This window comes from Toxorhynchites rutilus, chromosome 2 (genome assembly GCF_029784135.1).
Source record: "Toxorhynchites rutilus septentrionalis strain SRP chromosome 2, ASM2978413v1, whole genome shotgun sequence".
Taxonomy (NCBI): domain Eukaryota; kingdom Metazoa; phylum Arthropoda; class Insecta; order Diptera; family Culicidae; genus Toxorhynchites; species Toxorhynchites rutilus.
Window position 1 is genome coordinate 146,974,653 of NC_073745.1, and position 12,295 is coordinate 146,986,947.

At 37.5% G+C, this 12,295-nt stretch overlaps 1 protein-coding gene across 5 annotated transcripts in view; it reads right to left on the minus strand.

Annotated features, from left to right (window-relative positions):
* Positions 1 to 678: 678 nt before the first annotated feature.
* The window catches only part of LOC129767560 (protein Teyrha-meyrha), a 76,287-nt gene continuing 64,670 nt past the window's right edge, over positions 679 to 12,295 (minus strand). The window contains exons 4-10 of one of the 5 annotated variants that reach the window (XM_055768586.1): positions 2,969 to 3,195; positions 2,681 to 2,872; positions 2,291 to 2,606; positions 1,958 to 2,234; positions 1,683 to 1,890; positions 1,523 to 1,597; positions 679 to 1,449 (exon numbers count right to left, since the gene is read on the minus strand). In XM_055768586.1, the coding sequence (XP_055624561.1) occupies positions 1,378 to 1,449; positions 1,523 to 1,597; positions 1,683 to 1,890; positions 1,958 to 2,234; positions 2,291 to 2,606; positions 2,681 to 2,872; positions 2,969 to 3,195 (1,367 nt within the window). In that variant the 3' untranslated portion in view covers positions 679 to 1,377. The remainder of the gene's footprint in view (positions 1,450 to 1,522; positions 1,598 to 1,682; positions 1,891 to 1,957; positions 2,235 to 2,290; positions 2,607 to 2,680; positions 2,873 to 2,968; positions 3,196 to 12,295) is intronic. The other 4 variants (XM_055768585.1, XM_055768584.1, XM_055768587.1 and 1 more) reach the window with 4 other exon arrangements.

Sequence of the window (12,295 nt, forward strand, 5' to 3'; positions counted from 1 at the left end):
CATTTTTTACGCATGCTGCATGATTTATGTGTCCCTGATTTAACTCAAGAGAAACTAAAAAGATCAAACAATCTGACATGCCAGACAAGCACGCAATTTGCTAACTTACCCTAATAAGCAACTAATCAATGGCAGCGACGGCGCGTCATCACGGATAACATTCCAACTTTTTCCGTCTCGTGCTGCGTTCCTGTCTTGTCCAGCTACCGATGCAAGCGGCAAAATATGGAAAAAAAAACGCAGCCTTTTCGTCGAGCGGCGGCGGTATTTTTGTGGCAGCTTTTCGAATTATTACTTCGTGCTGCCAGCCAGCAGCTCAGTTCACAGTTCACAAAAAAAATCGGCGGGCTTGGGGAATGGGTTGTAAAACCGTTGCCTAGAAATCGAAATGATGGACAAATACAACAAGAATGGACCGACGGCTACCTGTATTTCGGAAGTTAACCCGCCGGGAGGTAATACTTTTATTGGTGCCAATAATTTGTCTAATAAATTTAGTCGGAATGAAATTGTGAATGTGTTGAATTTGTGAACTTGATGGTTGCTGGATGGATGAATGAATGGATGGGTGATTTCGGATTAAGCAGTCAGACAAAAATCTTAAGATTCATGATTTTAATTATATATTCCACTTATCATCTTTTGAAAGGTTATTTTTTCAAATAGTTTTGTTTTACTTTTACACAAAAGATACAGTTGTTTTTCACTGAGTCGTTATCATTTCCTGCCTTTGAGGGATAGAAATTTCTCTGTGAAAATATTGAGAATGGAAAGAGCTTACTTTTCAATAACTTTTCATAGACATTAACATAACAAATTTGAACGACGGCTTGCAGCTGCGTCGCACAGCATATGGTTTCCGTGCGATGTTGCGTGAATATCATTGTTCATTTGATTTAATTTTTCCAGATTGGCTATTTGCAATACGATTATCTAGTCATATCGGGATAACAGTAAAGCCGTTACTAGTTTTGTTAGATTACTTTCAGAAAGTGATTGATATTTCAGTTATCGCCAATTGGATTTTCATTATTGTTTAATTTTCTCGCTTTTATCACTGGACTCACTCTCAAAATTTCAATCATACAGTTCTGGATTCCTGGACGAGGGATGCACTCTCCGAACATCGAACATTTTCATCGAGTTGAAAATTATATTGCACATGAATTTTACGCATTTGTTTTCGTTTAGTTTTTTGGTTAGCTTTAAATGAATTTTTTTCTTTGTGTTTTTACCTGCAGATGTTCGGAGAAGACTCATGGTCTTATCGTAAGACGATTGATTTACTATCATGTATTGTTTTTATTCAATATAAGTTCTACGGTAGCAAAAATAAATAAGAATAAGAAACAGGTAGCAAAATAAATAGGTGTTTGTTCAAGCGTGAATTTTCCTAAAGTCAGAGTTCGTGGTGACAATCTTACAGCGCGGGCAGGACTTGGAGGATTCCTGTTTGAAAAGAGAGTGAAAATTCGGATTCAATCATTTTGATTCTGTTCAGACTTTGGTCGATTAAACTCACCGTTTCGGTGATCCAACATTCCTCACACAGATAGTGGCCGCAAATTTTCGAGATTATCAGTGTTTTACATTTTTCCTGTTTGAATCAAAAGAAAGAACAACAACAGAAAAAAAACATAAGTTGGTAACGACGTTTCGTAATCGACAGGTTACGAGCTAACCTTACATATGAAACATTTATAGTGCGGCGATCCTTCCAGTTCTCGTATTCGGGCCTTCAGTTCCTCAAGAACTTGAGCTTTGGACGTTGGTTCGGCCGACTCCGATGTACTCACGTAGGAGTCGGAATTGGGTGTGGTTCCCGCCGTTCGGATTGGTATAGGGTCCGTTGCGGAGTCGATTTCAACAGATGAAGTAGCCTCCTCGGTACTGTGGGATTCGGAAATTTGCGGCTGTTGTAATTTATATCGTTCGGATTAAGGATGTTGGGACCTACCTGTTTTTTTCATCGCGTGGAATCGTGTGGATATTGGGACCTCCGCCATGGTGGCTTCCCAGCGTGACTAGCGTGGGCCGTGGTCTCTTCACGCACTCCTCGTCGTCCGTGTTGTCCACGATCACTTCTTCGTCGTTGTCGGTGATCATATCCTGGCTGTGGTCGTGATCCTGTTCGTAGTCAACATCGATTCGCTGGTCGCTGCTGGTGGGAGTTACGCGGGTAATTGAGTTATCGGATGTGGCTGTACCTATAATGTGTGACATTCGAATAAGATCTTAAGCTACGCATCAATATAGTTTTCACATTCGAATTCCGGGTTAGGTAACTTACAATTAAGCGGCAGGTTTAATCTCGCTTTTCTATCCCAATGAGGTACAATTGAACTAAGCGACGTGATGGCATTTTCCTCCAGAGGAGGAATTTTCGTCATCGGAGGGTCGGGCTTCAATGGGATGTTGTTGTTGTTGTTATTATTACTGTGCAGATTATTACTATTCGTATGGTGAATAACATTGGAGGTCATGTTGATTGCTCCGTTCGATGTTTCTTCGCCATAGCTCTCAACATCCACCGTTTCGTCCTCGTCCTGGGCAGAGGACTGACTGCTCTGCTGTTGTTGCTGGTGGTGGTGATGCTGCTGCTGCTGCTGTTAAAAATCAATTTCAATCACCAAATTAGATTTTGTCATGCTGAAAATGGGGACAGAAAGGCGAAACTAACCTTCCTCACGCAGTCCTCGATGTGTTGAGCAATTTCCTCTTGCGTCCGCTGTAGCCTTCCGTGGCAAACCGGGCAGGACTGGCAGTTCATATTCCCCAGAGCCAGCCCGAAACCATCCTCACCATCGAACTTCCGCTTCCGTAACTTACCCCGGAGGCGATCCTGGCGTTTGTTGCGGATATTTTTGAACGTCTATTTGTGGGAATGAGCGTGGCATAAATAGAAATGAAATGAGAATTCAATTTTTAGATTTCCATATCCTCGTCGTGGAAGCAGCTGATTACCCACCTCCCACCGACTGGTGCGCCCCTGGAGGGTATTTTGCATCGCGTGCATATCGACACTCAGCGTTCGTCGCAGCTCGAGCCTTTCGGCAGCGGAGCTCATCTTGGTGAGTCGACCGAGTTCGGCCGAGAAATGGGTCTCTAGGTCACTTGGTGCAAGCTGGATGCCACAGATGGGACACGAGTTGGGTGGTGGGGTACCGACGAAGCTCTTCTTTGGTGGACCGATTCCTGCGACGAGGAAAGGGAAGAGAAAGGACACTAAGAAATTGGTGGTGATGATAGCTTGTTTTGGGATAATAAATTTACTGGTCATAGTTAACACGAAGTTTCCATATTCGATCGCCTTTTTCATCGAACAGAGGTTACACCAATAAAAAAATGTTCTGTAATCTAATTACTACCTTTATTGTGTAGTTTGAATCATTTATTAGTTAGAATTGTTGTTGCAAAATATTTTCGAAATACTCCACTAACATCTTTCAAACCATAGTAATATTAAATATGCACAATAGGGTGAACAGAACTCCATAAGAAATTCCCAGAGACAAGTGACACTATTTGAAATTCTCAAAATCAAACACAACTATTTTGACACATTGTTTTTGGCTGATACCGCTTCGGTTCGGGAAACAATGCACTAAAATAAAAAGTTTCCATATATCGAAACATAATTCTCTCACTGCATGTGGGCTGACCCACTATTTTCATTCCACATTTCCCATGGAAGCTACCCTAAATCCGCGTAATATTGTTCGAGAAGTACCGATTTTAATTATAAACTAATTTGTTTTTAATATCCGATTATCACAGCAGCGACCGCAAGTTGGTTGCGCTCAATTTTAATTGCCTCTGCTCGATGAAAAAAAAAACAGATTGAGCGTAGAACTCTCCAAAATAAATAACACACCATAGGTGAGGTTTAAAAATCATAAACACTGTTCGCCGCAAATATTGTTCCAACAAATGTAGGAGACTCGTCACTGACTAGAACACGTCACCCACATTCAACCGCAAAAAAACCGCTCCCAATTCCAAATTCTCCATTTCCGGCAGTGGAAAAGTGTCAACAACTTGCTGTGGTTGATTTTCCACCTCATGTAGCCGGAATGGTGGTGCGAGTTTGCTGTTGGTCAACGGCGGAGTGTGAATTCCGATTCGATCTAATCAGCTGCTTCTGGCACCGAGTCTAATGAGAAATGACCCCTTGCAATCTTTCGAGCGTTGCATTCGTGGTTTCGTTAAAACTAGAGATCATGAGAGACCAGATAACAATCGATGGTGACAATTATACTAATCGACTTACCCGGAGAATGATAAACCATCCTCTGAAACAGTACGAGAATAAATCTAGAATGGAGGTGCTTTATGCTCAAACTATTTTAAATTCAGCCCCACTTGTGAACGTTGAATGCGGTTCCATGCGTGGTTATGGCAAACATCGTCCTCGAAAATCACTGTAACAACTATACATTTTCTATTTTTTCCATCCCGGAAGTTCTAATCCTATATCAACGATTGCCCTACCGGTGTGGAACACACATTCCCATTTCGGGGATTTTTGGGAATTTGTGTACGAGCATATGCAGTTAGGTTCTCTTTCTCTCGCTTCGAAGCCATGTTTTCGCATCACCCAATTTTTGTCTCACTGGGTGAACATCAACTCAGAGCCAGCTGCTGCGAAGTGATTTTGCAACTAAACGGGCACTCGTGTACTCGGGTTATACATTGATGGACACAAACAACACACGCGTTCATGTTCTGGAGTCATGTTACATTAGTTTGAAAGAGGGAACGGAGTGTCCAAAATCAGCTGATCAGTATAAATTTACTTGGAAAATGGGTTTTCACCAATTTATTGAAAATTTTCTGGATAATCTGGACGAAATTTCCTTATCTTTATGAGTGTTAGCTCAAAATATAAATATATATATATTTTGAAACCTTTATTTCAGCTTTTCACATTTTTGTCATAATTTTGAAATTTTACAAGTAAAAAAATTGTCGGGTATACCGTTCTGAATCGTATTTCGGACGATTTGTAATAATATCTTGAAATTCTTAATGCCCTGATGATATAACTATAAAATTAATATCACAGTTCATTCTTTAGTGTAACCCCTTGGTTTCGCTATCGTTTGGTCGGTGTTAAGTCAGAGTGAACCAAGTCGCAAAATTGAAAAAATCGAGTGATTGATTGCATTAGGTTAAGCATTTCGTAAGCTACATTCCACATTTATCAGATTTGGAAAATCACGCGTATAGCAGGAATAACGTATTGAAATAGTTTTGAATGATCAACGAAAACCCTTTGTAGCATCAAACTTCTAGCTAGTTTTTCTTGAAATCATAAATATGTCACATGATCCGGTCTGACTTAACACCGATTTTTATGAATTACAGCTGACCCGGCAAACTTCGTCCCGCCCAAAATTAGTTTTTTTGTTGTCAATACCTTGAAACATTCACGTTCTCTTATTATGAGCAAGTTCATGGGTCCAATCCAGAACTGTTCATTGATTGATCGACCCCGTTGAATTTACCTTTTACTATAAAATTCCTAGTATTTCTAACAAAACTCATCATTATAATATCAGATTATTTTCAGACACAATTCTCGTTCAAGATTTTTCAACCACTTGCAATTAACATGTTTCTCCGTTACATGGAATAAATGTTTTATACAGAACATATGATAGAACATAGCCCTAATCGGACAATTCCTTCCTCGAGGTCTGCTCTTATCAACACATCCGGCGATCCTTTTTTTTTGTATAGATAGAAGAAGATATAAGAGTGCGTTTCATCACATTAAAATCCATTTCCTGTTTCGAACAAAGATCAATTTCGCTAGCACAAACATCCAAAGGTGGAGTGTCTTGCTGCCCTGTGTCATTGTAAACAAACAATGCTTCAACTTATATTCTAGTGTATTGGTATTGGTAACTACCATACACTGCATGATTTTCATATGTGTATGTGCAATCGCTGAGTATAAAGAAATGTTTTTGTATTTTTAAAGTGACAAGTTTGTATAAAACCAGTTACATCTTCTGTTGTTTTAGTTGTTTTGATCAATAAATCTAGAAAATGCCGAAGGCAAAAGTGCTCACGGAGAGAGGAGAAATACAAATCGATGCATTTCAGCAAAGAAATGTTAGTATCACAGAAATTGTTCGTCGAATTGGACGATTCCATCAAGGTGCTCAATTATTTGGCGAATCCTCAGAATACAGTGAGAAGAAAAGAACTCCACGTAAATCGAAGCTCTCTGACCGGGATAAGCGAAAATAGTAAGAACAGCTTTGAATACCTCGAAATCGCTTGTGCAAGTAAAGCAATCTTTGAATTTAAATGTTTCACGGTAGACATTTCGTCAAATTTTGATATAAAAGTCCTTACATAAAGAGGGCTTAAAAGGTTAATACTTCTAATCTTATACCATCTCACATCGGATGACGACTGGTTTTTGCCAAAGCTCACATGAATTGACAGTGGGGCATGGTATTTTGTGACAAAGAATGTTTTCAAAAGAATACATTTTGCTATACACCATAACGAAAATTTCTTTAATGTATAGGTTATCATCAGTGACGAAAAAAAGTTCAATTTCGATGGTCCTGATGGTTTCAACGGGTACTGGCGTAATTTACGTAAGGATGAACATTATTTTTCGACCAGGAATTTTGGTGGAGGCTCATGTATGATTTGGGCTGGATTCTATGCAACCGGAAAACTCATCTTGAGTTTTCCGGTTGCATAGCTTTCACTTCATTCAAAATGAATAGCAAGGATTAAATACATGTTCTGGAATCCTCTCTCCTACCGTTTTTGCGATACATCGTCGCAAAGATTTCAAATTTCAGCAAAACAATGTTATTATTCATACCAGCGAGGAATCTAAGCAATCGATTAAAGATCAAAAACATAATTTTTTGGTCGGACTCTTCACACTTGAATCCCGTTGAAAATCTTAGGGGATCCTTGTACGCAGAATCTACACTGAGAGAAAGCGGATTGATTGGCTCAAGGCCGCAATATCGGAGATAGGGGAAAATATACAGAAATCCGTTCTACAAAATTTGGTAAATAGTACGCCAACACGAATTTTTCAGGCTATTAACCAAAATGGCAAGGTTACCAATTATTGACATGTAAATCTACCGATTGTTTGAATTTTTCATTGATAATGCTTATGAATTTCGGAATGGTCTCATAAAAACTGGACAGCTGAAATTATCATATTTAAGCCCAATAGATAAAAAATGACTTTTTTGAAATTCTAACTGTGGTACAGCGAAATATATTCAGGGTGGTCTTATAGAAGTTGTATAGAGTGTATGCATAACGTTACTCCTGCAGTGGCCACAAGCGAGTTCTGGGATAAAGAAGTATAAAGAAGTACAACCTGCGATGATGTTTGTTGAAATGACGAAGCGCCAAAAACTTGAGCAACGGAAAAGAAAAATTGAGTTGAAACAGAAAGAAAAAGAAATCCAAACATTAGCTATGTTGAGGAAGTAGGAAGCAGAAAGAAAAACTTGAATAATTGAAAAGGGTAAAAAACGAATTAAGAAAGCGAAATTGGTACAAAAGAATAATGACAAAATAGATGGAAATATGAAACAAAACTGAATGTGAAATGTGAATAACCTTGAATTATTTTATTACATTGAACAACAAATAACTTGAATTTAAATATATAAATATATTTTAAACTAGGAAGTTACAAAATAAAAAAACATTAATAAACGACAAGCATTTTGGGGGAAAATAGGGGAAAGGACAAATGCTTGCAATTATCACAAAAGAGGCTGTTGAAATTTATTTCAAGTTGATTAAAACAACAAGTGATGAAAGTTCTATTACAAGTTTTGTTAGCGACGATCACCGCGAAAATGGCACCACGGCTGTGGAAGTGTAACCTGGGCCAAACATTTTACTCCGTGCGCATAATTAGAGACATTAATGACAGAATGACAGATTGACAAAAAGAAAAACAGACAGAAAGACACAAAGACACAAATAAATATAGTTAGACAGAAGAAACCTTTTGAGAAAACGTGAAAGCTCTCCTGAAAACCATTTGTTATAAAGACAAACTCGGAAACATATATACATATTGGATAGACAAATGTAAGCTAACAAATTAAAATTTATATGAATTTTTGAATGAAAAATAAATATTTGCAACTTGAAGCTGACACAGAATAAATATTGTGTTTGCTCTCAGGAATAAATATCCTGGATATCAGCAAATTTGCTGATAAGCGTCAAAAAGTTTACAAGCCATCAATGGTCGTAATAATTTGTAATAAATTGAGCTTATAACTACAAGAAACCGTTATGCAAACAGACTATCCAAAATTCGAATTAAGTCTGTCCGAAATTTGTTTATTTTCATAAATAGTGAAGTTTGATTCTTATTCGCTTTAATTGAAAAACATTTTTCAGCCATTCCATGCCAAACCGATATAGTGGTTCTCAGATTTCCATGAAATGTGGTAGTTTTGTTCTCTATTGCAAAATATTAGACCCGTATTTTTTATTTTTTCGTTAGGGTGACCATTTCCATTTTAGGGTGGTCCGAAAAATAATTTTTCTTCAACTTTTTCCCAAAAATGAGTTTTTTTCGAAAATTCATAACTTTTGAATCACTGAACCGATTTAGATGATTGACATATCAAATTGAAACCAATGAGCCTTTTGTTATTGAACTTGCAAAAACAATGGATTCTGTTTTCGTAATTATTGATTGTAGTTGTTTTTTGTTGTTTTCATGGCTTTGGACTAGGCACTATTTTAAAAAATATTTTTTCCTGAAAGCTAAGGATTTTTTACATAACATATCTTGATATCAGAGATGCTATGTTTTTCGATTTTAAAAACAAGCTCATTGTTCATTGAAGCTCATTGGCTTCAATTTGATATGTCGATCATCTAGAACGGTTGAGTGATTCGAAAGTTATGAATTTTTGAAAAAAGTCATTTTTGGGAAAAAGTAAAAATGATTGATTTTTCGAACCACCCTAAATTGGAAATGTCACCCTAACGAAAAAATAAAAAAAAAATATTTTTTCGTTAGGGTTTTGTAATAAAGAACAAAATTACCACTTTTTACGAGAATCTTAGAACCACTATATTGGTTTGGCATGGAATGGTTTTATTCGACTTTTTTATGTTTTCAACCAAGTAGGTACCAAAGTAGAAGGCTTTAAAACATGTTGAGCTAATGTATCTAAAATATCAACCAAAGTGTAGATTAGTTTTCTGCATCAAATGTCTTAAGTGACCGAAATATGATTTAGAACGGTATATCGTGATCTATCTTGGTTGTTTTCAATACTTTTAAACGCAGTTGCCGATCATTAGTTCCACTACTCTGATCTTTACGAACGATCGTTTTCTATTTATGGAAATATATAATGATATCGTGTATGATTAAGTAACCTAGTTTACAGTAGGCAATTTTTACTCCTGAAATGCGCAACATTTGGAAACAAAACGAATGACGCATCTACAGAAGATCTATTGAAAATTAAAAAAGTGAAGGAAATAATAATGATTATTCGAAGGTTTCAAATTATTAAAACAACAAAATAAGATCACCAAAAGCAGCATTGTAGAAAATTATCAATCATCCGATTGTTTGTGATTGTGAGACACAAATTTTCACAGTTGCTGAAACAGATACTTTGCAATCGTCTCTACGCCAATGAAAATCTAGAATGCATTATTTGTAGCGAAAAAAACTGTGAGCTAATTCGCGTGAAAAAAACCTCCCAAGCAGATGACACCGAAAACAGTGCTCAGACAAAATCTAATTTAACTCTGATTTCAATCTTCTTCTTCTTCTTCTTATTTTTTTTCCTGACGCTCCTCACAGCGCGTCTTCACTTAATTAAATTCTTTTTATTCTGTCGCCAAACTGCTCTATTTCCTTCCATCCGGTGTGAAATCGCTTTTCTCTTTTTTTTTTTTCAAAACGACAACTTTGCAACAGGATAACAATTTTCACCCGCTGCTTTCGGCGGCCGCGGTGATGATCAACGACAGCCGAAAGGATATTACAACTTAAGCCAAGCGTCAACTTTTCTGTGATCTTTTAAGTCCCTCTCGAAAATCTTCGGTCTTTTGCTCTTTTCCGAATATAATCCTCATAAGAAGCATTCGAAAGAAGAAAAAGAAAAAAAATCACCCCAGTTTTTTTTGCCAAATGGTTCCCTTCGATTGTCACTTGGTATTTTTTATCTGCCCTGAAGGGAATGGGTTGTGGAAAGATCAGTTGGACTCTCACCCACAATCGAAAAGTTTGAAATTGAATAAAAAGTGATGCGTCAAGCGTTAAATGGGATTTTTTCCTCTATCTCTCTCTCTCTCTCTCGTTGGTTTTGAATGAAGGCCATCCTGGCAAGTGTTTGAGCGTAAAGTGGCCAGTTTTGGGGGACGCGGTTCACAAGCGTCCTTCGGTTCAAGTGAGCGGCAATTGTGCGTACGAGATTATGACGACCCACTGAGGCTGGAAGTAATAAACTTTTTTTTCGGACACGGCTTAATCTGTCATCTCTCGTATACCCCGAGGGGGTGAAAGGGTTCGCCCTGAAGAACATGCTGACATTCTATGCGTGTGCTCATGGGGAGAGGAGAAAGCCCTCCGTGACCATTCCCGATAATAAATGTAATTTATTGGTGGTGTTTGTGGTTCACCGATGTATTCGTTGATATTCTACGGTAGTGGTGCGAGCTATTCAAACTTCTCAGCAATTATTGTATCGTAACTTTTGGCGAGCCCGAATCCGTTGCAGTGTCAAACTTATGCCATCGATTCGCTATTCAATGTAAATTTTAATATTTCCATTCAGATTTTCCATATTTGTTTGTCACTCGACTACTCCTCGTCGAGTTACGCTTGCGGCCCAGTGGGATGCATCGCGCGCAGTTTGTGATCTGATAGCCCCCGATGAAGAATCTCCCCTTGTGCAACTGTCAACTGTGTCGACATGCGATGCATTACCACTAAGGCGAAACTCGCCAAGAGTGCAGCTTCTTTACGTCCTCCGCGTGGCATCGATGAAGGTTTGGAGTAATTGTTATTGCGTTTAACGTACCAAGAAATTAGAATAAAACAGATTATTTGCTGCCAGGTTTATTGTTCTCCAGCGGGGAAGAGCCTAGGAGTTCGATGAGATGAATGTACAGCGAATGCGTGCAGTCTGGGGTGCATCATTTGAATCGAATGAATGCCTCATTTCGAGTGCTGCAGATTGGCGTGTTTTTTCCACCGTTGATGACAAGTGGGTATTCATATGCTATCGGATGTGTTTGTCCGCACTTCACCTTTTATAGATCATAGATGTTCGAAGGGACAAAGAACGAATGAAGAAAGGTCATAGTAAGCGGACGTCATACGAAGCGTTTTGTGAAAAACCGTTTTTTTATGTCAATATGTACTTATGCATGTGAAGAACTTTTTTTTTACTTTTTTACGACTTTTTTTACAAAGAATTTTATATGGAATCGAAACTTCGTTGTGTAATAATAGGCGGTAGATCAATATAAGCGGAGTCCTAATAAACAGATTCTACTGTATATTCATTTCTTATCGCTCTTTGGGTGTTCCATCCAGAATTGGGGAATCTGAGGTGAAACATGTAACCAAATATTTTTAATCAATATTCATAGAAAAAATGGTCTACTTAAAATACGAATCCTTATGTTATAGTGGTTCCATCTTAATGTCGTGAGCTATCGTGAGCTCACTTCGTTTTCGGGTCGAGAAGCCGACTCTGAGGTTAAGTCTATCTCTGAGCTAGCCATACTTACATACGCACCAAAAGTTGACTAAACAGCTACGAAAATTATGTTTGTGTCAGTATAAACAATCAGCTGAAATTATTTCAATTTTCATTAAAAGATGCACTGAAAAACATTATTCTAATAATTGTTTTTCTAATAACAACTTTTTCACGTTTTCTTTGAAAAAATTACAACTAATTCTAATTTTTATTGATGTCGAAATAGCGATATAGTGTCTTCGAAAATTTTTGATCTTATCAAAATATGGACTTTTGTCGAAGACGTCACCTCTTTATCTTTTATAATTTCTGGATGTTTGCAGAGTATGTAAATCGTGATAACAAACACACAAAAATGTTACGAGTAGAACATCAATAGTAATCGTTCAAAGCAAACATGAGAAACAGATGTATGGGTGACTTGTCGATAATTGTATGGACTATTTAAATCATTTTCAGAGTATAATAATCTTTAAAAGAAAAATAAATTTTAATTTTCAAGGTTTTTTTTCTCAATTTTTTAAAAATTTGTTTGA